The 25,513-nt window shown below is 40.7% G+C and overlaps 1 protein-coding gene across 3 annotated transcripts in view; it reads left to right on the top strand.

Annotated features, from left to right (window-relative positions):
* Nucleotides 1-1,150: 1,150 nt before the first annotated feature.
* Nucleotides 1,151-25,513, top strand: part of ATG10 (autophagy related 10) — a 59,582-nt gene continuing 35,219 nt past the window's right edge. For 2 of the 3 annotated variants that reach the window (XM_038124276.1, XM_038124274.1), the window contains exons 1-3: nucleotides 1,151-1,208; nucleotides 3,243-3,368; nucleotides 7,511-7,630. In XM_038124276.1, coding sequence (XP_037980204.1) covers nucleotides 3,255-3,368; nucleotides 7,511-7,630 — 234 coding nt within the window. In that variant the 5' untranslated portion in view covers nucleotides 1,151-1,208; nucleotides 3,243-3,254. The other variant, XM_038124275.1, reaches the window with a different exon arrangement.

Here is a 25,513-nt window from a genome sequence, read left to right as displayed (position 1 = left end):
ACAGCATTTGCATAGCAGAACAGCTTCAGTGCCCCTCCCAAATTCTCAGACCTACAGGCAATTACAGAAACAGCACAGCTGGGTAATGGAACACTGGAATACATTCTGGCACCTACTGGAAATGGCACAGAGAGGACCTAGGAATGGCTTAGGAAGTGCTCAGGTGACCCCCCCCCGCCATGTTAACTCCACACCACCTCCTCCTCAAAGAGTAACATTATATATTTATGCAGCGGGGACAGGAAGGTGACTAGGCCTGCTGTGGTTGAGCGCTTGGTGTAAAAAGAGCCTGGGCTTGATGCATGGAGGGCTGGCTCCTGCAGGGCTGGCTGGGCACCCGCACCTCTCACCGGGCTGGGGTGGGCGGCTGCAGCCCCCAGGGTCCCTCATCGCCCTCAGGACCTTCACACCCCACTGGCACTTCTGCCCCGTCCCTCCCTTGTGGCTTTCAGCCCCTCATTCCTCATTCCCACTGTCCCTCCAGCCCCTCATCCCCTCCAGCCCCGCTCTGCCACCCTCACCATCTCTGCCACCCTCACCCCCCAGACCACACCCCGCTTGTCCCCCTCAACCCTGCAGCCCCCTCAGCCTTCATCCCCTAGCACCCCTCATTCCCTCACCCTGCCTCCTTCCCTTCGTTCATCTCATTCCCTTTATCCCCTCGTATCCCTTACTGCCCTCATCGCTTTCGTTCCCTGCATCCCACCATTCCCTCGTCTTTATCACCCCCCTCGCTCCTTCATTCCCTGATCCCTCTCATCCTCCCCAATTCCTCACTCCTTCATCCCATTCCCTCACTCCTTCATTCCCTCACCCCTCTCATCCCCCCACCCCCTCACTCCTTCATTCCCTCATGCCTTCATCCTTCTCATGCCCCCCATTCCCTTACTCTTCCATTCCCTCACTCTTCCATTCCCTCATTCCCCTATTCCCTTTCACCCCCCTCCCTCCTTCATCCCTCTCATCCCCCCATTCCCTCACTCCTTCATTCCCTCCATTCCCCCTCATCCCCTCAGTGCCCCATTCCCGCCCCCACCGATCCGCGCGCATGCGCAGCCGGGACCCCTCCCCGGCCCCCCCCCCGCCCTGAGCGGCGGAGCCGCGCATGCGCAGCGGGGGCGGGGCCGGCGTGCGCCGGGAGCGGCGGGAGGAGGAGGAGGAGAAGGAGGAAAAAGAGGAGGAAAAGGAAAAAGGAGGAGGAGCGCACGGTACGTGAGGGGCGGTGAGCGGGGCTGGTCCCTCCCGCTCTCCCCGACCCTGTCCGCCGGGGCCGGGAAGACGGTGGAAAGGAGGAAAAGGAAAAGTCTGTGCGGGGCTCGCCTGGCCTCCCGGCAGCCGGCCGGGCCCGTGTCCGAGCGGGTCGGCTCGGGGCTCCTTCACGGGGTCTGGAGAAGGGAACGCTGAGAGGGGATCCCATCCGTCCATGCCAACATCTCCAGGGGCTGCCGGAGCACGGGCCGGGCTCTGCTCGGTGCTGCCGGGGCCAGCGGCAGCAGCGGCGGCCGGCAAATAAAGGGCAGCGAGTGGCAGGCCGGCAGGAGGGAGAGCTTGTGTCCATGGAGGGGCAGAGCCCTGCAACAGCTGCCCAGGGAGGGCCTGGAGTGTCCCTGTCTGGAGCCATGCCAGCCCCAGCTGGACACCTTCCTGTGCCCCGACCAGGGCACCCTGCCTGGGCAGGGCTGGGCTGGGGGAGCTCCAGAGGAGCCTTCCAGCCCCGGGGGTGTGGGATTCGGTGATTCCTCACAGCTGCCGTTTTCCAGAAGCACGCAGCTCTGTTTCAACCCTGTGAGGGAACTGTGCTCTCCTCACGTTTTTCAGTGGGGGTGGTTTGCATCCCTTCGTCAGGGCTGGGGCACTTGGGGAATTGCAGAAACATCTGCCCTGTTTCCTGCTTTTCCCCTTTCCTGCCATCCAAGGGGCACAGAGCCTTGGGTTAACTGCTGTTGAGAGTAATGCGTTTCAAGTGCTAAAATACAATTTTTGTCGTGGGCAGACAGGATGATGGTATGACTCAGGGTCAGATACGGAAAAATAATGAGCATTGTGTGACGTGCTGTGTCACTTGTATTTTTTGTTAAGGAGAGGTGTGATCTGGTTGTAATAGTTACAGGTTATTGTTGCGATCGCCACTGGCAGGACAAGGGGAATGGCTTTAAACTGAAAGAGTAGATTTGGATTCGATAATGGGAAGAAATCCTTCCCTGGCAGGGGGGGCAGGCCCTGGCACAGGGTGCCCAGAGCAGCCCTTGGATCCCAAGGCCAGGCTGGATGCTGGGGCTTGGAGCAGCCTGGGACAGTGGAAAGTGTCCCTGCCATGGAACAAGATGAGTTTTATGGTTCCTTCCATCCAAACCATTCTGTGATTCAGTGGTTTGTTTGTGGTGCTGCAGTGCTGCCTGATGTCCACAAACACATTAAACCAGCTCTGTGTGTGGCACATCCTCATTGAAATGGGCAAGGGGAGATGGGGAGGGCAGGTAAAAGTGACCAAATCATCTGAGACGAATTTTAGCTTCAAAACCCTGTGAGAAAACCCTTTGAGGGACAGGGAAGGTTTTGAAGCCATATTTTTGGGCTGCACTGCACTATTAAGGAAACACATGTTAAAAGTGCAGCTCTGGGCTGCCCAGTACAGGGAAGACACCACAATACTGGAACCAGTCCAGCAAAGAGCCCCAAAGATGATTGAGGGTGTTTGGTGAGGCAAGGCTGAAAGAGCTGGGATGAATCAGCCTGGAGAAGAGAAGGGTCAGTGGGATCTTCTGAATGTCCCTAAATTCGTGCTGGGAGGGAATGAAGATGGAGCCAGACTTCCTTCAGTCGAGGCTACACAAGAGGCAGCAAGCACAAACTGGTAGGTAAATGCTTCCAGTTAAACAGAAGAAGAAATATTCCCTGCTGTGGTGCTTGAGCACTGAAACAGGTTCCCTAGAGAGGCTGTGGTGTCTGCATCCTTGGAGATAGCCACAACCCAAATGGAAACAAACCCGAGCTACCTGCTGCAGCTGACACTGCTGAGAGCGGGGGGAATGGACCAAAGGTCTCCAAAGGTCTCTTCCAGCCTCAGCTGTTCTGCAGATCCATGATTCCCTGATGGAATTGAAGAAAAGTCTTTGTGTTATTTAAAGCAATAGGGTTTTTTCCCCTGTGCTTTGTTATTTTGCTGTTCAGTTGCTGGGATTTAGTGAAATTTCTTGGTGTTTTTCTCGTGTGCCAGCACTAACCTTCGGTTTGCTCTGCAGGTGTCCTGCAGCATGGCAGGTGAAGAAGTTTTCTTTTTGGAGGAGAAAAGATTCAAGCAGTACTGTGAAGACTTCGTTAAGCACTCGCAGCAGATAGGAGATGGCTGGGAGTGGAGAACTAGCAAGGTAAAACAGTCAGAGTGTTGACTTCTAGAAGCTCTTGGTGGGCTTTCTGAGCTGTTGACAGCCACCACAAACTGAAACATCCTTTACCTGCACAGATGTTGAGGTGAGGGCTTAGGCCAGTGCAGGTATTGGACAGGGCTGTGGATCTCTGAATCCTAGCCAGTCTGCCAAAACTCTTTTTCAGCTCTGGGCTGGACTAGACAATGAGTGTGGTGTCACTGTGAAATTCAATCCCTCCTACTCTGGGCAGCTGTGTGTGGTTTTATATCCAAGGTTCACTTTAACCCTTTAGGCTGAAATAGCACTTTGTTCTAGATCCTTGGCTTGGTATTTTCATTGCAGTACCTGTCAGTTGCATACAGCAACCAGAAACATCTGCCACTGTTAATGATCGATTCTCATTATTTGCTGCCTCTCCATAACTTTCAAACCTCTACAATAAAAACTACATATTGTTTCTAGGTCATTAATCAAAATTTTAAATAGCACAGGGCTAAGACTAGTCCCACAGGACCCCATTAGAATCACTTCTTTTATGATGATTTACCCATTTTTAAGTTACACTTTGAGATCTGTGAATTAATACATTTCCATCCTATAGCATGTGTAAGATTAGTGTGGGATTGTTTTAATTTTTTTTTAATTTCCACTTGTGGAATCCACGGATAGCTTAGGGAATTCTGAGCATGTATTGTTCCAACTTGTATGTTTGTCTTCTGAAATTACACTGACAAATTCTGTTTTCTGTAAGAAAAATGCTTTTGCTATACATATTTTTTTCATTTACTGAGTTCTATATGACTTTTGTTACATTACTCAGGATAATGTCCAGCTAATATGCGTATAGGTACACAAATTATCCAGTATATGTATTATAGTATATAAATGTATATTGATACAGTATATAAAAAATTATTGTTACAGTTTATGAAGATGTATTAATACATTCTGGCTTTCTCCAGATCTCCAGCATGTAGCTTTTCATGTTCTCTTTTTTTCTGTATTCTTTCTGTCTTTCTATTGTAGAAAATCTGCTATCCTAGCTTTTTCTTTTTTGTTGAGTTTAATGGCTTCAGTGGTTTCCCATGTTTTCATGAATTGTTTTTTGCAGAAAATTCATGCTTTTTTTTCTATGTGTGCCATCGTTTTTACATGTGTAGTTGTACATTAATATTTGTAACTCTTTCATCACAGGCAATCAGAATTTCAGTAAGAAGGAGCACCTTGGGCTTAAATTTGTTCTATTTAGCAGTTTTTATAAGAGTGCAAATATTAGCCAAGTGTTACAATGCACCCTTTCTTACAGAAAACCATTTGAAACTTTAGATTTCAGTTCAAGGCTATATTTGTGGGGATTTATTCAACAAAGAAAGATGCTCTGAGCCTCTACTGGGAATTTAATACATGGGTCAAAGTCTGAACTTTCTGTGAAATAAGAAGCTTTGCTGGAAATAGCAGAATGAGATAGATTTTTGTTCTCATATAAAAAAATTCTAAGAGGGTTGTTTTCTTTTTTTAATGGGCCAAGTTGGCGACTCTGTGATTTCAGCGTGTGATAAAAACCTGGCCATGGAGACCATCCATTTTACAGTGTGGAGTCTGAGAAGAAAGCTTTCCCTCAACAAGATGTCTCATTGTCTTTTTTTCTTTTTTTTTTTTTTTTTTTTTTTTTTAACCAGTATATGTGCTGTGGGTAGTTTGGGGCACTCTTAATTTTGCTGATGTAATGCACTTGGATCCCATTCCTCATTCCTGACTCACGTGAATAGACCCATTGATGGCAGTGAGACCACACAAGTGAGCCAGGCTGGTAGAACTGTGTTCCCGTGTTTTCTGTGCAGATTAAATTTAGATGATGAAATACTCATTGTTCTCGTGGAGCTGGCTCTTGGTGCATAAGCTCACATGGCCCAGGCAGAACCCTGTATTTATAGCTGTAAGTGAAATGTTCCAAATGATGTTATTTTTATTATGTGTTTTCTTGGTTTGGTTTTCTTTTTTTTTCCTCCCCACCGGAAGAAAGCTGTAAAAAAGCCAAGAGCACCTCTCCTGCAGGAGCTGGTGGAGCTGAACTCGGGTGCTGCTGTTAAGGATGAATGGTTAAATCTTGCTGTGGAGGTCGAGATTTGGCTGAAGCAAACGAGGCCCTGTTTGCTCTCTGCTTTATGTTTTATATTTAGTGAGGTTAATCCAGGTAAGCATACCAAAAGCTGCCTTAGTTCCCTTTGGCTCTTGGTACAGCTGCAGTAGGAAGGGACTCCCTCAGCACATTAGTGGGATCATGGTTCTGGCTACAGCTGTGATTTATGGGGGTATAGAAGAGTACAAAACACCGCGGCGTGCAGCAGGAGGGATGCTGCTCCTTCCTGCCTGCTCTGACACAGCTACAGAGACTGCAGGCTCCAGGTCTCCATCCATCCATGTTTTCTCGTGGCACTCACAGAATGCAAGGGCTGTCAAGTTCGGCTGCGCTCTCTCGGGGGGAAGAACCGCTTCAGGGGGGAGGAGGAGGAGGAGGCTCAGCCCAGCCCTGCTCTGGCGCAGCTCGCTGTGCCGTGGGGCATTTCTCCTCTGCTCTGTGGGTGGCTGCAGCCCTTCCTCTGCTGCTCTCACTGGGACAAATACCTGTGCAGTGTCTTTCCTCCTGCTGGCACTGTTGGGAAGCTCCAGGAGGAGACGCTGGAGAGGAACGAGGAGATGCTTGAGAGGGTGTTGAGAGCGGAAGAAGTGGATTTTCTATCACCATTTTAGGCTTAGTTTTTCTTTCACCATTCTCTGTGCACTGGGTTCTCCCCGCACGGGCTGCACTTGGCCCTGCAGCCAGGACTTGCAGGAAAGTTTGGTGGCTTCATGCTCTTAACGAGATCTGTTGAGAAAATAAGGCGTACAGTAGGAGAATTGAGCAATGTAATGGGCTGCACTGTTATTAATGGTTAAAAATCAGTGGAAAAAGTACACTTGGAGTGTATTATCCTTTCTTTAATGCATGAAACTTGATGAGAACAAAGTAAACAAGTAGCTCATAGTAGATTTTGGAGGTATGTTTAATGTACGGTGTCTTTGGGAAGAGAGAACTAGTGTCAGTATAAAACATGTGATGGTTTAAAGGTAAAAATAAATGGCATAAGCTGTGTCAGCAATGACAAATTAACCAAAGAGTTAAATCATAGTTAAATTTGCAGTCTTGTCAAGAAATTTAGTGCTATGTTAATGAATTTTGTAGTGAGGCTGTTTTGAATGGAATCCTTTTTCATCAGATGTTGTGCATATGCTGTTTGTCTAAAATAAAATGTAATGAAACAGCTAATAAACTCCCAATTTATTTGTTTCCTCTGAGAAGTAAATCCTCGACGTGCAACTACTGTTCTTTGTGTTCTGTACTTGCTTTCTTCCTTTCAGAGTGTACCTGTTATTAAACATTTTCTCTCCTCTTGCTCCCAATTAGGAAAAATAAAATGTGCAGGTAGACAGGCCAGTAATGCAGGAAAACTCCTAAACCTTTCTTCTGCCACTCTGGGATTGTACAAGGGCACTTAACAGCTGTGGGCTGTGTGGCCTGGGAAGCAAAATGATAAAATGGGAACTGGGAGAAGGCACAGCTTCATCTGTTTTTTCTTACGTTTCACCTCAGAGGTGTTCAAGAGAAGGAAACAAGTTGTGACTCTGCATACATAAATTCTGAAGTGGTTTTGTTTTGTTTTGTTTTCAGAACTTTGTCAAGTTAGAGGGGGAAACAGAGCAAAACCAAACCAACCTCGCAAGAGTTGGGAAGTTAATCCTGGCATGAATGCATTGAAATAAGTGAAAATGGTTAATAGCTCCTCATCTCTTCATCACCTTGGTGCACTGCCTTCCCGTTCTTTGGCACTTACCCCGATCCCCAGGGTGCTGTTGTCTTATTCCATTAATAGCTGTATTAAACTTTGTTTTTGCTGTTGGGGTCTTTGACTTCCTTCAACACCAAGAACTGGTGTAAACCATCCGTGAGAAGGTGCTGAGGAGCACTGCAGTCATCGGTGCCTATAAAAAGACTTGGAGCCTGTGCCTAAATACCATGCTCTGTTTATTTTCTAGAACAGTGGAGGCATTTACCATTTTGGTTACAGAAAATGTCTTTTTTCTTTCTCTGTTTCTGAACGCAGGACCTTGGCGATGGTTATCTTAGTAAGACACATTTCCAAGTAAGAAACAGACACATCCCACCAGACCTCAAGGAGAAAAACAATGATAACACTGAACAAATGTTATTTGCACATGTAGAAGTAAGTACAGATTTTTGAACTTACTTTATAAAATAAGTAATAAAAATAAAAACCACTGTGCTAGGAAGTCCTTCCAGCAAGACTTCAGATCTGAGGTTACCAGTTTCTTTTAATTAGTTGTCACAGTTGTCATACAGTTATAGGAAAACTAATTAATACACCTCATTGAGCTGTATTGGTGATGAAAATTGGGAATAAATGAAAAACATTCCAGCATCCTTTATCTAGGTGTTCTTGGCATTTTTATTCACTAACATTAAAGAAACTTTTTTTGTATGTGTGTGTTTGGAAAAAGGTTAATCATCAAGATTTGTTTATCTTAGAGGTAAATGTTAGTTAAAAGAATAAAGGAAACTTTGAGGTTAACACTCACTTGAAGTGATATTTATTGAATAAGACTTTTATACTCAGTGGCTACTTTTCTACTGTGGAACTGACTTAAAGACTGAGCAATTTTTGGAAACTGGTGGTGGGCAATGAGATGTTCCTGAAGGAGAATAAATGTCTTTCTTCCAGAAAATGAAAACTGTTCCTTGTACTCTGGTTGGACTGATCTGAGTAATTATTTGCTTGCTTGAGTCTTCATTAGCGCTCCAGATTATTGATTAATCAGGATATAAATGACAGGGATTCCCTCCCTTCTTATGTTGTTACCATAAAAAAGAAAATAAATCTTGGGTTATGACAGACTGAAAGCCATGCATTGTGTATGCTGTAAGCTGTTGAATAGGTGGATGTGGTAAACTTTCCAGTCACCTTTTTCTGCAATTCCTTTCCTTTTTTCATCAGCACTCTGATTGCATTTTTTTTTTTTCCCCCACTGAGACTGTGGTACATTTAAGGCATTTCTGGTCTGAAATGAGTATTCTTTTGGCCTGGTTTCTGAAGGAAATGGCACTTAAAACAATTGTGCCATTAGTCTGTGATACAGTCATTCCTACTGATTTTTGAGCTCACTCACAGGTTTCAGCTGCATTTTAAAGAGGGATAGATATCCAAGTCACTTAACAAACAGCTGAGGCATTTTCCAAGTTTTTCTTTAAATTGTATTCTACTATTGTGTAAAAAAAAGTGGGTATCAATGCCTCAGAGGTTGTTGTTTAATTGTCATTAACAACAGTGTTTGTATAATTCAGTCCTCACTTATAACAACAGATCACTGTTTATATTGTTTATATTGAAGATTGCTTTTGATTATTGTGACCTTTTTTTTTCCCCTTAAATAATCAAGTCTTCGTTACAGAGTGCATTTTAAAAGAACACCTGTGAAAAGCTACTGAGTCCTCCTTCTGGTGTCAGTTGCAGAAAATATCATAAAACAAAAGAGACTTCAGAGTTCTCTAACACACCGTAATGTTAAATACACTGAAATATTATAGCAAATAATGCACTGAAATAAGATTCCAGGCCAAGTTTTATGATTTATCAAGACACTGAAGTGAGCAGTCCTTGAGAGATTTGGGAAGATTTCTTTGTTTTGAGCCACAGTAATGTGCAGGTTGGAAGGACCCTCTTGGAGAAGGAGCCTTTGTACCTGTCGTGTAGGAGCAGTAAAGTTGAAGAGTGAAACAAGAGGAAGGTCTCAGAAAATTATGGAGGTTGTAAGACCATAAGAAAAATAATTTAATTTCTTCTCCAAAATATTCAATGCCTAATGGAGATGATGTAAAATTTACATTCTGCATTGAGCTGAAGGGTAACCAGACTGTTAAAGTTATTTAATCTATCAAACAGGAAAATGGAATTTGCTTTGGATGTGTAGAGTAAAGCTGTGTGTTTAACACTAAGAAATATGAAAATGGTGACTGTAGAGGGGTTACATTTCTTAGGCAAAGTAGTTCCTGTGTAAGATGCATGTTCTTTTTCACAGATACTGAGTGCTAGAGACCAATTCCACTCTTAATAACAATCTGTTATTTAAATAGGTGTTAGGTTTTGGGTTTTTTTTAGTTTTAATATATGTTGTACCCATAAATCACATGGTGTGATGGCATTACTGCAGTCTGTTTGAGTAAGTTATTGCAATACATTCTGATGAAAAGCAAAAGTTGTGATCTTGGTGGAAATTGGAAGGGTTTCTTCTGGCTATATGCATTGAATATTTACCTTTTTTTTTAGAAAATTAATAAATTTAATTTTAATGTATTTGGAGCTCAAAAAAAGCTCTAAATAGGAAATAAAATTTATTTTGTAAAAAAAAAAAACCAAAAAACCAAAAAACCAGCCATTGACTGATAGTTGCATATTTCAGAATTTTCAGTTGCAGAATTACTGTGATGATCTTCATTTTTCTGTATTGTATCTCTGTTATTTGTATCTTATTGGAATATTTCCATCTGACTAATCTGATCTCCTCCAAGGTGTGGTAGATATGATGCATGTGCATATAATAATATAATTAACCAGGAACAGTAAGAAAGGAAAAATACAGAAATTAAGATCTGAGTAATCAACATTCATTGTTTGCAGCAATCAGTGTTGACACAAATAAAAAAACAATGTGCTGTGGGATATGCCAGGGCATAAGAGGCCAGATTTTCCTCCCCTCATCTTGGAAATCCAGTTCAAAGGTTAGAAATAGAACGTCGGTTTTGGCAGACAAAGTGAAAATTTGGAGGAAAATCAGAAGTCAGATTTTTGAAGTGAAGTTATGGGGAAGTTATTCATAGTGAGGATGTAGCTCCTGTGTAAGGGATTGATCCCAAGAGACATCAGGGAGGAGGTGATGTAGAATAAATGACAAATATATCCTATTGTAGTGGGGTACAGTTGGATGTTAAAGCTGCAGAGGGGCAAAATTATCAGTGTTCTGCTCATTTTTGGTCTGTGAAGAGACACTGGAACCTAATGATATGATAAAGAAAATACACAAATAGCCTGAAGTAACTTTGTTCAAATAGAAAATCAATTATCAGTTATCACAGTTTCAAAAATGTGCTAATCTTATGGGATCTACTGGAAACCTGTCCATTTTACTCGGAGTTTGTTTCACCTCATTGATTAGCTGTTTAATGTTTCCAGCCTTCCATCCCGTTGATTGGTGCCTAAATATCAGGAGCCTTCCTGGTGAAGGAGTGATGAATAACTTTGTATTCTGGTCTTTTCCTCAGAGCAGTCTGTATTATGTGCTGGTTCCTTTTATACAAGTCGTGTTTTCATCTGAAAACCAAGAATAAAATTCTATGTGGGTTTCTTTCTGCTTATTTTAGATATCTGCAATATAGAGCTTGTCACTTAAATCTTTGTTTCAGCCTGAGGAGGTAAAAAAGCATTTTTGGGTATAAATCAGTTGACCTATTTTAGGGTCTCCTCTAAGAGAGGATGAGTCTGAAAGGTGTGTGTTTTTCCTCAGGGGTGATCAAGGTAAAGCTACGTGGCTGTAGATGCCTGCATGTTGTCATGTGAGCCCCCTACAACAAAAGGTGGCTCTGGGCTCCTTCCAGCACTGGGAATTCGTGCTGGTGTCTTCACTGGAGCTGAGATTTCACTTTGATGGTGGAGCTCATACTTAGCTGAGGATTGCATTTTGTAAAGTAGCAACTCAAAGACGGTTTAAGGAAGTTTGTCTTTTTATACTTGGCAGTGTCTCAGTTGTCAAGCTGTTTATCTTAATGAGGAGCCTGGGGATCCTGTCTTAGGCAGACCCTATTTTTTCATTGTTCCATCCTGTTGGAAAAGGATTCACACTGCTCTTCTGGTATGCCATCCTCTGTTTTTTGTGGTTTCAGTTTAATCAAGATGTTTATTTCAACATTCTGATTGGTAAACAGAAACTACTAATGGCATTGTGACTGATGATAAACTTCAGGCCAAGTTGGTGGAGGATGCTCTTCTGACCAGCGAGATGAGATTCAGTCCCTTGGATATGAGCTGAAGAGTCATAAACCTTTTAGAGCCTCTTCCAAAAGAATAAAAATAGCCTGAGATGCAAAGCAAGGGACAGATAGGAACACATGGGCGCCATTTGAAAATTTTTAAGTTGCCATTTTGTTCTGGTTAAATTTTTATTGAATCAGTTGTTGTCTTTCTGAGCTGTTCTGACTTTATGCCAGCTGAGTGTCATGTGTACTTTTCCACAGACAGCATAAATCTTGTGTAACCACCATAAAGCGTTCTGGCTAATTCAACAACAATCTTCAGTATGTATTCTTTCTTGATCCAAATCAAATCTGTCCTCCCAGGACATCTGTCAGGGTCTTTATCAGTGAACATGGGACTGTGTCTTCTTTTCTAGCGAGGACAGAACAGTTACATACATTATTGCATGAATTGTTGATAAGGTGAAAAATAATGTACAAGATTCAAAGTGAAGGTAGTTCTCCTGCCTCAGAGAGCTTATACTCCAAACGAGTAAAATGAGAAAATCTGGATTCACTTTATGCATTCTCTTTGTTTGTTATTCAAATAGCCCAAGGGAAGCAATAACTTGGAGTAATAATTCTCAGTGTGTGGTTTGTCTCAGCTCCTCTGGGTATTGCAGAAGAAGTGAGTCAGCGTGGAACCATTCCTGGGGCTGGAGCCACTGACACTTTATAAAGGAGTGGGCAGGTTGGGAATGCTGAAGGTCTGTTCATACCTGATACTGCCTTTGGAAAAAGAGCACTGAGCCCCTGCAAAAACTGATGAAGTTGTGCATTTGCTGCATTGTGGGCTCCACCTTTGCTGGCAGCTGTTCATGAGTGTTGGTGAGGATCTCCTGATGGGGGATGTGGCAATGAGTCTGACATCTTTCTTAAAGGTTTTAATTCCATAATTTGCTGTTCAGCTGTGCTTTTTTAAGTTTGTAGAAAATAGAAAACTACAGTTTTTAGCAATTATTGATAATTTGTTCTCTAAACAAATCCAGTATTTTTACAATTAGGAATAGCTCCTTTTTGTTTTTTCTGTGCAAAAAATAAATAAGATGAACGCAGTGTAAACATTTGCATAACCACAGTATTTGTTGGATGTTTAAGTGAAAACCCAGCAAAACAGTGCTTTAGGAGAAAAAATGTAAATACATTTAATAGAATCCAGCATTCACTGCAGGAAATAATGGAAGTACCTTAGTAAAGAGGAAGAAAATCAAGTATCGCATACCCACACCCTCAGTTTGTACTAAATGTGTTGGACTCAAGAGCAGTGAAGTTCTCGTGTACCAGCACTGTTTTCAAATGTCACAGAAATGAAACCCAAATGGAGACCTGTGAGAAGTAAATCAAGAAACCACTTATGCAGAAGAGTTCCAAAGCGTATTGCAAATACGCAGTGAAGATCCTCGTGATTTTGCTTAAAAATCTATTAATCTGAAAGTGGAATTAGCCTTTATTAAACCACAGAAAAATATTCCAGTGTGGATTTTATTAACTGTTGTCTGCATGGGAAGGCTTGGCAAAGTAAAGGCATTGTTTAGAAATATCAGGTCTGGAAGGAACTTTGGTGGAGGCGTTGCACCCCTTCCGGGAGCTGGAGAGCCCTCAGAAAAAGCAGAATTCCTCAGACAGAAGCCACCTGAGTCCCAGTCCTGCTTTGGGGCTCCTTCTGTGCTGGGATGCCTGAGTCTTCAAGGAGGAAGTTTAAATGCTTCTGCTCCTGTAGAGTTCTGGAGGCACGGGAGGGTTTTGTCTCCCACACACAGACCTTTGTGCATCATTTTCTGCATGTCACGTTGGAATCCTGGCACATCTTGCTAGCAGTAGTTACATTTAGTTTCCAACAGCTTTGATGACATGCTGTTGGCTTGACTGTCGTTGAGGGTGGTGGGACCCTGATCTGAATTCTCTATTTTGCACATTCTCTGATTGCTGTTCTCTTTTACCCACTAATAACTTTCCACAAATCCTAGGAAATATATCAAAAGCAAGCATATAAGCTAATTACGATGCTTTTGGGAGAGCTGAAGGAGGACTTTGTGTGACCCCCAAAAGTGATTCATTTTCTGTTTAGATGTTAGCATGGAGTGATTTCAACTTTTTATCTGCCATCTTGGTATTCAGAGCTGTCAGTTAATATTAGAAAAAAAATGCTACATCAGACACAGGAAAAGATGCTCTAATTAAGGTTTGGTAACTGAATGTGACAGTTGAGTTGGAGTCAGCCTGGTTGAAGGCATGATGTCATTCCAGCACAATGTCTTTCTTCTGCAGTAAATAAACCTTCATTTCCTGTGGAGCACGCTCTGAGGCTGGGGGGAGTGAAGGTGATTTTCCCAGAATCTGAACTTTGAGAGAGTAGCAATGCCAGAGACAAAACTGTTTATCAGCTCACCCTTTTGTCGTGGTAATCCTGTGTTTTAGGTATCAAGAAGGGGTATTGTTGTTTTGTTTCCATTTAGTGCATTTTCTCATGATGTCTGGAAAGGTGCTTTGAAAAACCCTTACAGTGCTCTTAGATCAAAATCAGAGCGAAGTATTTACACTTTTAAAATTCTTCAAGTTAAAATTTAATTAAATAATTGCAGTTTGATTTAATGTCATAAATGTACATTTTGCTGGGGTTTCTTTGTACAGTAAGTCATTACTATGAGGTTGTAAAAAATAGTTTTTAAAAATTGTGCCAGAGCAGACTTGAACTGTGGTTGTCTTCACACAGTAAATTGTGTTAATTTACCTTAGAACTGTGTGTAATTTCACATACAGCAGCAATATCAGAGATGTGTGGGCCACACAGTCAGAGTCACCTACATGAACTGTGTGCTTCCCCTCTCAACTTGCTGGGTTAATATGATTTTTTACAAGTCTTGGTGACTCTTCCATCAAATGTTTTGATGCTTGGCATGCCTTGGTAGCTGGGCAAAACATCAAGAGATCCCAGCTTCTGCAGTTTTATCAGTGGAAAGGCTTGTGAGGAATTAAAATCTGTTTTTCTGTTTCCAATTTAAAAAATATTACTGCTGTGGTCTTAATAGGAGAGACAGTTTTGAAAAAAAGACATTTTTCCTTTTTTGTATTATTCACCTCCTCTCTCTCCCTCTTTTTTTCTCCTGAAAAAATATTCAAAATGCCATGAATGGAGGAGATACTGAACTGGTGGCCATATCAACAGTGCTTGTGTTGGCACATTTGGCCACACTTTGGCTTCCTTTTATTTCATGCATTGAACTAATGTGTGTTGTAACACGGCACCACTGTGACATTTCCTAAGCAATGCTGTGTGTCTCGGGATAACGGGAATGAAGGCTTTGGGGGGGAATCTAAATTCCCCAACTTTTATGCAGTTTTGATATCAAGACACTTCAGTCTGCAGTGGACACGATTCATGTTGGTCATAGTTGCTCAGAGTTGTTTAATCACTGAAATACACACATTGCAGAAGGATTTGTTCTCCAAGCACATGCATTGGGATGTGATGTTAAATATCACTGAAAGATTAATGTTAACATTCTCTCATTCCTGAAAGGAAATTACCAGTGTGTTTGTAGCAACCTGACCATGCCAGGTGTAGGTAAATTTTCTAGATGAATACACATTTTCAAATACTTAGTGACATTAATTAATAAATGAGCAACACGACACTGTAGTGTTTATCAGTACTGTTTTACCACAATAGAAACAAAATCACAATCTGGTCAATTGTTAGCATTTCACTTTTAATGGTGAACCTCAAAACACTTCATGTTTCCAGCCTTGCATATATACCTGCTTTTGTTTCTCTTAAATTAAGTTGTACTAGTTCAATGTTACGCTCTAATTTTCTGGGGGTGATGATGCTCATCTGTATTGGAACAATGCTTTTATTTTGGCCAAGTGCCTGTGTTTTTAGCAGTGTCATGTGATTATCTTTCAGTGTGTTTGGACTGCTCGCCTGCAGCACACAGGTCGTGTTGGCTCAGAGTGAACATTGCAGATTCAGGGCCTCAGAGTGGCTTCCTGAGAACCAGGCTGAAAGACCAAACTTCCATATGTTGCTGCTTTGTGGAAAATTCATGGTTATTTTCCTTTTAGCTGTGAGGTCCAACTGTGAGTTCTGTTTCCTTCCCAACACCATCTCACTCTCATTGTCTCTCAGCTCTCAAGATACATGAAAAAATGCTTTTCTCCCCTTTGTTACAAAGAATGGTTGTGATTTTCTGCTCTTGAAAAATATGCAGTCTCATACTTCCTTTTCCCCCCTGCATGATAAGATTTCTTTACCATAAATATTTTTGTTAGCCTGATTGATTAAGAAGCAGTGACTGCGGGTTTGTATCAATATTGTAAATAAAGCAATTCAGCTTTTTTCTTGAGGTCAGAACGTGGTGTTTCTCGAGAACATTATAGACTTACCTTGTGTAATCAATGTGTGATTTTTGAGGTCAGGTCCTTTCTAGATATAACTAAAGAGCATTGAAGTTCACTGAAACTTAGGAACTTGTGCAGGAAAATGTGTTCTAGAGTTACAAATTATTTTTCATGAATCATAAAAATATCTTATTTTTCCCCATATAGACCAACACACAGAGAGAAGACACTTCTTTTTTTTCCTTGTAGGAGTCAAGACTTAATATATATACTTTAAAAACATGTCTATATATAAAGTGTGTATATAACATAAGACTTTTTTCATGCTGCACGGATACTCAACATAATACTGCCAATGCAGAGTGCTAAAATTTGGTACTAACATGATTATGAATGCTCCAATTTCAAAATTTCTATTCTAGTATATGGCAGAAATTAATTTGGTTCTGTCAACTTCCATGATACAGGTGTTTTCTTGAATGAGCAAGACAATAGATCTTTAATACAGAGCAGGTTTTTTTTTTTTTTTCCACTTGAATTAGGTTTGTTGATGTTGTGTAATCTTTCTGCCCTGGTTTGCCAGGGACTAGTTCAGGCAGCACTTGGACATGCTCACTGACTTTTTAAATGAGACACTCCCCCTGAGTGCAAGATACTGAGAGCGCATGGGACATTAATGCTTGGGAATGGAAAATACTCTTCTTGGCCTGGATGGATGTAACTGGGAGTATTTTGCTTAATGGGTGGCTTTCTCTCGATGATCTGTGGTGGTAGCAATGAAAATGAGTTATTTGCGTTGACTCAAACGTTTCTTACCACCATTTGTCTCCGAATCCTGAGGAAGATATAATGCCGTACACTAAATAAGATTTAAGTTTGCTGTTTGAAGAGGAAAACAATAAAGTGTAAGAACTCATTGAGATCATGAGATAGACATTTTTCTGGGATTAGTGATCAGTGAAGTTGTGGAAAGGCAGACGTGTCTAGTACGGGAGAGAGAAAGCTGAGAGACAAAAGGCTTGTGCTGTAGGTCATTCTTTATAACATAAGCTTTGTGTCCATCCAGTGATTTTTGTAATATGATCATTAGTGTTTCCATCTGTATTTTGTGTTTTTTCCCTATTTGTTAGCTTGCCAATAAAATTTCTTTCCCAGACAGCTGAACCTAGCTTGCAGACTGACAGGGCACCAAAAAAAACCCCCACCTTCAAAGGAAAGCACATGAAAAAGCTCAGAAATCACCCGAAAGCGTTAACGGCTCCTTTGGCTGTTACACGATGGGATGCAGGAATTGCAGTAATGTTCTCTTCCATCTGGTGCCTGCAAACTTGCTGTTTTCAGAGGCATTCACTGCTGTAGCAAACTGTTCACTTATTCATTCTTGTGTAGTTGCCCGTTATTCTTTGGAAAAGACTTGGGTTGAAAGCAGCTCGGTTCTTTGTTGCAGAAGTGCTCAGTGTCAAACATATTACAAGGAGATGTCAGTCCAAATGCAAATACCATCAGCTCTCAAAGCCTCTCCGCATGTTGTGTATATTTGGAATGTGCTGTGAAGGTGTAGTCCCAGGAGCGAGGATCTTGACTGACAATACTCAAAGGAAAATCATGCAATATCTGTGCCAAAACGTCTATCTCGGGCTGAAATTTCAATTTCCGCTTTAAATTTCCTGGCTTGTGTTAGCTAACATTACAGCCTTGGTTTCCCTTCTTTTCCGGGGATCTTGGGGGTTGTTTTCTTTGTTGCATCTGGACTGGTTAATTTTCAGGCAGGTGAGATAGCAACTGAGTGGAGGGTGGCACTCTGAGAGGGAGGAATGGTTTAAGGCACTAAAGAGAGTGAAGGCACATTTCTCATTGCCAGACCACGAGGTAAAGGAGTTAATATATAATTTCTGAGCACAAACCACTCAGAAAGGTCCAACTCTTGGTCATCCCTGAACATCTAAAGTCACTGTGTTCATACAGCAGTAGTCTTTGGTGATGTGTTTGTAGCAAGATGGGTTAGCCATCCCCTAACATACCTGTCATACATGATCCTATCCCAGAATTTAAATCAGTCTCTTCAGTCCTGCAGTGTTGAGCAGGTAGATTAACTTATTAATAGTTTTCCTGAAGGTATTACAGGAATTCCCAGCATTCTGCCCATTTCAGTTGAATGTCATGTAATGATGTACATTTATGTAAATCTTATGTTGATTTCATAAATTGTGAGCAGTTTTGGGGTGTGTTAAGATGACCTTGGAAATTTATTTCAGTATATGTCAATTTTCAGGTGCTGCACAATGTGCCTTTGTCTTTTTCAGCTTTTTTTATTTTCTGGAAGGGTTTGGTGCTGGCTTATTGTGTGTGGGTTCTGGCTCTGCTGTATTTCCACGTGCTGCAGGTGCAGTGTCTGAAATACCAGCCACCAGGTCTGCTCTTGAGGGCCTCAGGGCTTTTAGGATGAAAGCTTAGCTCTCATAGGCAGGTATGTGGGAGCCAGTGGTTGTGCCTGGATTTGACTCAATTCCTTTGGAAATGCTCTGGGGATTAAGATTCTGTTTGTCACCACAGTGTACTCTTGAGGTTGTTTTGTGCTGTTGAGTATCTCTAAATTAAGATATTATCTGCTTGAGTTCAGGCAGCAGCAGTGCAGATGTGAGTAGATGGTCATGGTGACCTTCAAAACCAGTTATTTCTTCACCAGCTGACTTGGAACTTTAGCCCTGAGTATGATTTAATGATGATTATGATTTAATGATTTAAGTGATTAGCTTAAGCAAACTGAATTCCATCTTCCAGCTTCGTCAGTACTTCAGTTAGTGCTTGTGAAACCTTTGTTTTCCCTCCTGTGCAGTCAGTGAAACCCATACTTTGGGATGTTGGTAGGTAATACTGATCTTTCTGGGAGGGAGGTGTGTCAGAAGAATTGAACATTGTTATCTGGGCCATACAGTTTCCAGCAGCTGTGGAAGCTGAGCTGTGTCTGAGCTGAGCTGGACCTTGGCAGCGCTGGGTCCTTTGCCTGTCTTCAGCAGAAGCTTCTGAGCACAAATGCTTGGGAAAGTCAAGCCACACAGGCAAAGAGAGCAAAGCCAATCCGAATGAGAATCTCTGATTTTGAAGGTGTTGTCCAAGATTTAGAAGCTAAGGCAAAGTTTAGCTGCACAGGTTTACAAGAAAGAGCACAAGAGCTAGAAAAACTTCCTTGATGAAATCCTGAAACCTAGTAGGATGCGTGGAATATATTTAAACATCTCCTTTGCAGGATTCCTGTCTTTCATCAGAGTCACAGCATGTGTTCTAATACATGTAAATGTATATTTAATTAGTCCAGTGTTTAAGATGCTGAAAAGTAGTTAAAAATTGAAGAGAATATTAAATCAAAATTTTGATCCCATGGTCTGGTATAAGCTAGAAGTATTTAGTACTCAGAAAAAAAATATTACCACTGCTGTTATTACTACTGTCTGTTTAAATACAAATGTAAATGGCAGACTCTCATGGGTTTGTAATTTTTAAAATATTTCTAATTGCTGCCCATTGTTAGATGCTTAAATTCCATATTCTCCAGGTTTTGTCCTGTATTTTAGAAGGATAGAAACACATTTGCTGTTTTTAATATCAGATACAGTTTTTGTGTAAACCATAACTGCACTAATTTGAATTCTGAGAAAAATGTTAAACGTTGGAAACATGAGACTGCAAAAGGTCTGCTACACCATGGTTAGCAAGGTATAACACTTTCCTTTGGATTGTGTTAGAAAACCTGTTTTGATCTGTTTTTCTGTGATGTGTGTTTCACTCTCTGCCCTTGCCCCTTCTCAGAAATTCTTCTTTCTGTGGAGCGATGCTAACCCCATTTGAGCAAAGTAAAGGTTTTTAAAGATAATTAAGCTTCTGCAAGTTTTATGGAAGTAAGTGGCTGAGTGGAGGACAGGCCATGAAAGTTCTCTGCCTGAGGTGATTTACTGTGTGCCGGGGAATCCACACGACAAAGGCCTTTGTAAATGTCCCAGCTGGGGCAAGAGCCCTCTCCTTCCCTGGGCCTAACACTTGATGCCGATCTGAAGGATAGAAATATCAGCCACACTAAACATTTCAAAGTAATTCCAGGTAATTCTGGGCTTACAGTACTTAGCAAGCAACTTGATAAGCAATTTCAAAATATTTTGTCATCTGAATTTGAGGCAATACAAAATAATAAATATGAATTGATTAAAGAACTATGTTCTTGCATTAAAAAATAGTGCTTTTTTGCTATTGATTTTTCTGCCCTCTTTCCTCAAGAGCCTGTGCTTTGGGAAGACAGAGAGTGCATTTGATGGGATGTGAGTAAAGGCACCCTTGTGTTCCTGGCACAATATGCAAAGTACATGGATATTAAAAAAATGCATTCTGTGGGGGACCCAGCTTAACTGTAGCTGATACAACATTTGTCCCTGTGAATGGCAGGTTTGGATGCCTATGAACAGTGAGAATACCTTGTCAAGATATTTTTTTCTCCACTGTTAACCAGATTTGTGGTATTGGACTTAATTTCCTGTGCCAGGCTTTTTACCTCCTTTACCTACTCTACTGATTTTCTTTGTCTCTGCATGGAAAGTGCTGCCACAGTAGGGTCTCATTATAGAATTTTATTTGAAACCCATCTCTAGAAATACCTCTAAAAATAACTAGACTTTAATGTCCTTTTTAAAAAAACTTCTTTCTGAAAACTGCTGAGATAATACTGTGACAGAAATCTTGGTAAAAAAAGAAGAAATAGAAAAATGACTTGAGTGGGGTGGTTGGTGATGTTTCTCAGTTAGGGTACTTCATTACTTTAAAATGTAATCCCTGTTCTGGCACACTTAGTTTTCTGGAAGGTGTTCTCACACTGTTTCAATCTGCTGGTACTTTCAGATTTTGTCCATTGGTATTTTAAACTGTTCCTGAGAATTCACTTTTAGCAGTTGTTTTTCAAGGGCAGCTCCTGATCACAGACCTTGTTACCATGTGTAAACAGCTGTAGCAGGTGTTCCATCATCTCTTTTTCCAGTCATGTCTGGGAATCTTGTTGTGATGAGCTGTTCCCTTACACGAGTGAGGCCCTTCATAAAGGACAGCCCACCTCAAAGATGTAAATAACGTGTAATTAAAAAGCATAATCAGTTTTCTTTAGTGATTGAAGAACGTTTAGTGGCCATGCGTGAGTAATACAACAAAGTGCTTAAGCAAACAAAATCGGAGTCAAATGCTTCAAAGTTTTAAAAATAATTATTATTAAGAACTGAACACTTTGAGCTGAACTTATTAATAATTCGTAGTTGTAGAGGGAGGGAGTGAATGGATGAATAGAAAGAAGTGTGGAGAGTAGGAGGGAAGTGAGCTGATGCAATACTGTGATAAGGAAGGGGATCAGCCCATTCTAGTATTTTACAGACTTTTTTTTTAGTTGTTTCATATGCCAGAAATGAAATTGGAAATAGTTTAATTTTCAGCAGCAGGAGAGCACAAGCATGAGTTTTTTCTGCTTTTTTTTTTTTCATTTTCCCTGTGTGTTTTTTGAATTGTCTTTTACTTAAATTTTCCCCTACCAGTATAAAAAAACTAGATATTAAAAAATTCTTTTCTCTGTAGAGTAGATACAGCTGTTTTCAGTTAGTCCTGAAGTGAAATATTCATTCTTAAATAATAAGAAAAAATACAGAAAGCTTCTTCAACACTTCTCTCAAAAAACAGGTTAGGGATACTACTTGTGGGACTGTAAGTCAGTTTGAGAGGATGTACAACTTTTTAGTTTAAAAGAACACTTGAAACAAGGTTTGAGTAGGTCACTAATTGGATTTTAAGTCAGACTTGTAGAATTATTTTTCTCCATTAATCTATTGCGAGTGGCTTGTTGATAACTGTGGCATTATTGAATTTAATTCCTATTCTCGTTATTATTTCTAAACATTGTAAGAGTCTTTGGTATGTAACAGCTGATGGATTTCTGTCAGAGTTGTGTTTCTTAATGAGCAAAACCTGAAACTCCTTCTGACTTGGTTTCAGCATGTGGTAAGAATTACAGAGCAGCTAGCCTGAGAAAACAGGCTCAAAAGGACATACCATTAATTGATTCTGTTTAAAATAAACAGATGGACAACTTGGGTGTTTATGTCTCTTAATTTCCAAAGGGCAAATTTTAAATTCTGGAAGTGGTTTAACGGTTTTGACTGAAGCATGCTTCACCTTTCCTCAATCAAATGTGTAGGATGCTCTGAGAAGCAGCTGTTGTACCAAGATCATTAGGAAAAAATCCCCAACACTTAGGAATGGCACAAAAAGATAGTTTTGGCTTTTTAGATTCAAGAGTTTTCAGAAAGAGAACTGCTTTATATATGGAAAATAGGTCTGAAAAGATGCTGAGACAAATACCAGAAGGTTATTTAACTCTGCATATAGCAGTAGTAAAGAAAGAGAAACAAGCCCAGGGAAAAGATGGCAGACAAAATTATATTTTACTCTGTTCACCAGGTAAATGGAAATAAATTCCTATTTCCAGTAAAGATTACATCAAACGAGGCAGGATGTCTGGTGAGGATGAGTGTGATGAGTAACTGCTGTAGATAGTAGATGCTTCAGTCAAGGGGGAAACAATTTTTGAAAGGAGATCATGCAGAAGAAAAGAGGAGATAACTTCTACCCTAGAATTTCTGTCAGGTGTCAGAAATCTGTTGGGTTTTGGATTTTTTTCTGATTTCAAAAGGCAAAAAGGTATATATTCATTAGTCTGGCATCAGTGGTATTCAAAGTTTTCAAAGAAATCCTTAAAGAAGATTTAAGTAAAGGTTGAATATGGAAATAGGATGGAATGCAATATGATGTCAAGAAGGTAGTGGATGTATTGAACCATTATCTGTGATCTGGCAAAATAACTGAGTGACTGGACAAAGACAATTCAGTGCTTCTGATTCTTGAGGAGTTTAGTAAAACTTTTTATCAAGGGACCACAGGAAGGCAAAGCTGTGTGATAATACCACAAAAATTCACCATCAGACAAATCTCATGTTTTAAGTTGTAATGTTGTAGTTGTAATTAAGTTGTACAATTTAAGTTGTAAAGTCAGAGAGGGTTAATGAAATTTGCTGATGGGAGAATATCTGGATGCATTGTCAACACAGCAGAAGGTGAGAAATTCCTGTGGAGAGAGCCAGAGGAGCTCGAGGACTGGCACAACAGAGCCAGGATGAGATTTAGTGGTGCAAAGTATAAGGTCATGTACTTGGGGAGTAGGGGTAAGGTAATGCTGCTTCAGAAGCTTGAGGCTCATTAGTTGGAAATGACTGAGGAGGAGAAATAAATGGGTGTTTTAGTTGATCATAGGATTACTGGAAACTGCTCATGGGCATGAGTGAAATAAAGACAGGTTTAGGTTCTGCCTGGCTGTTGCTCTCTGATGGAATTGGTATTTAAACAAGGATGTTGAGGTCTTGTCTGTCATGCTGGATGTTTAATTACAGCTACTCCCACTGAAACAAAAAAATAAAGAGAATTAAAATATAATGGATTTTTTATGTTGATTGGGAAAAGAGAAAAGACTGGAAGAATTCTTGTTTAGTGATAAAAAAGAAAGCCTGACAGGAAACATGGTTTATCTCTGTTCTGGGCAAAAAAGGTTTGAAATGCCAAGGAATGAAAAAAAGCTCTTTAAACTAAACTATCGTGTTGGCATGAGAATTTACAGTTATAAACTGAACTTGGATAAACATGCAGTAGAACCAGGGAAGTGGGATGCTGAAATAGCTTTCCAAAAGGAGCAATAGTGTCCTGAAGTCAGTTAGTTTGCAGATAAAAGCATATAAATCTAGAAAAAGGCATTCTGTGATGTTTGATACCTGTGGTAACGAGATGCTGAACTTCATCACCTAGGAGGTTCCTTAGCCTCCAGTTTCATAGATCATTGCTCATTTGTGTAATCTGTGGCTGCAGTGCAGGATGCACATTCAGAGTTAATGCCTTTGTTTATATGTAAAATCAGATTCTGCAGGCTGCTTGGAGAGCAAGGAAATCAAAGCAGAGATTGCACAAGAGCGAATATTTTCTCTGTGTGAAACAGGACCCTCATCTTTACATAGCTCTGTGAGAGAGATTTTTACTTTTGGCCTAGATAAAGGGTCCTGAAAGCCTGGGATCTGATTTTGAGAGTGTGTGATCCTCAAAATCCCTCAGATTTTATTCTTTTAAAAAGCTGTCTCCCAAGTTCTGTTTTCATGTGAAGTTCAGCTAGGAGTTTCTTCTTTTATGTCCTGATGGATTAAAGAAGGAGAATGCTGCAAGGTTAGTCAATTATTTCACCTTTGTAGCCAAGCTTTGTCTTGGAGCAGAGAAACACTCTGGTCTTTAAAAATGCAATTTTTAATGACACACGATTTTAGACTATTCATAGCTTTAGATTTTTACCTTTTTCTTGGTAATATGCTCTTTCTCCCAGCTCTGTTACTGAGAACATAGTATTTTCCTTTCCTGGGTGGAATTTGGTTTCATTTTTCAGTCATTTGGTGTTCAAAAGGAGCAGAAGTGACAGACAGTCTTCTCCAAGCAGGATGTGTAACAGGAAAGCAGCAGGGATGTAGAACTTGAGATAAGTTTGGGATTTTCTGGAGCTCTGCAGGAGTCCTGGAGGGGTCCAGGTGGTAGGAAAATACCCTGGCAGAGTCTGTACAGAGTGCCTTGGTTGAGGTTTATACTGAAAAAAAAAAAGAAGCTAACCCTGATGACAGAATTATAATTTTATGTGATAAAATCTAATATTAATATGCTCTTTTTAGGTTGGTTTTGTCTGAGTGACTCAGACAGTTCCCAGTTGTGATTGGCAGCCAATAGCAATGATATGAACATTGTCATGTTTCCTCATGGAAATGACAGGGCTCGGAGCAGACAGCATAATTGTTTGCTTTTCTGCACAGGTTCAGGTGGGATTGCACTGCTTTTGTTCAAAGGAACAAGCTCATGGGACTAAAGAAGTTATTGTGTAAAATATCAGAGACAAAAGACTTAGGTGGAGGGAAATTTAAATATAAAATAAAATGGACATTAGGTTGTGCTAAACACTGGCGACTCAACAGATTCTAACCTTACCCTTTAAAACCAAGTTAAAATCTGTAATAACTTTTTTTCACTTCCCAACATGGCGTATGCTTTTTCTTCAGGCTTATCCCCATAACTAAGAATTCAATATTCCTTTTTTTTTTTTTTTTTTTTTTTTTTGCTATTTTAGATTAGCAAAGTTACATGTTTTTATCTAGCATCTGATTTTTCCCTTTGCCCATTCCAAATTTGGCTTGTTTCTATGTCTGTTACTTAATATCTGCAGTATCAACAAGTCCTTTAATGCCTGTGTGATTAAGAGATAAACAAAAAAAAAAATTATTTATTTTGAAAGCACCTAATCTCAAAGGGATGAAAGACACAGAAGTTCTGTTGAACCATGGCAAAATGAAGCAAAGCAAATACATCATAGCTGATCAGTTTTGGAAAGCTGTGTAACACACTCATCATCCTTCATAATTTTAAGGAAATATATCTATTTTAAATTTTTGTTGTAGAATTCACGTTTGTTTTTTCTTTCCTGTGTTTGTCTTTCCTCCAAAGATTATATAAAGCGTTGTTATTTTCTTGTGCAGAGGAAAATGTGGGAAAAGAATATGTTCAGATGTGCTTTAAGTATGCTTTTGGCACC

Source organism: Motacilla alba, chromosome Z (assembly GCF_015832195.1).
Source record: "Motacilla alba alba isolate MOTALB_02 chromosome Z, Motacilla_alba_V1.0_pri, whole genome shotgun sequence".
NCBI classification, from domain to species: Eukaryota; Metazoa; Chordata; class Aves; order Passeriformes; family Motacillidae; genus Motacilla; species Motacilla alba.
Note: the sequence above shows the minus strand (reverse complement) of the source record. Positions and strands in the feature narration are given on the sequence as shown.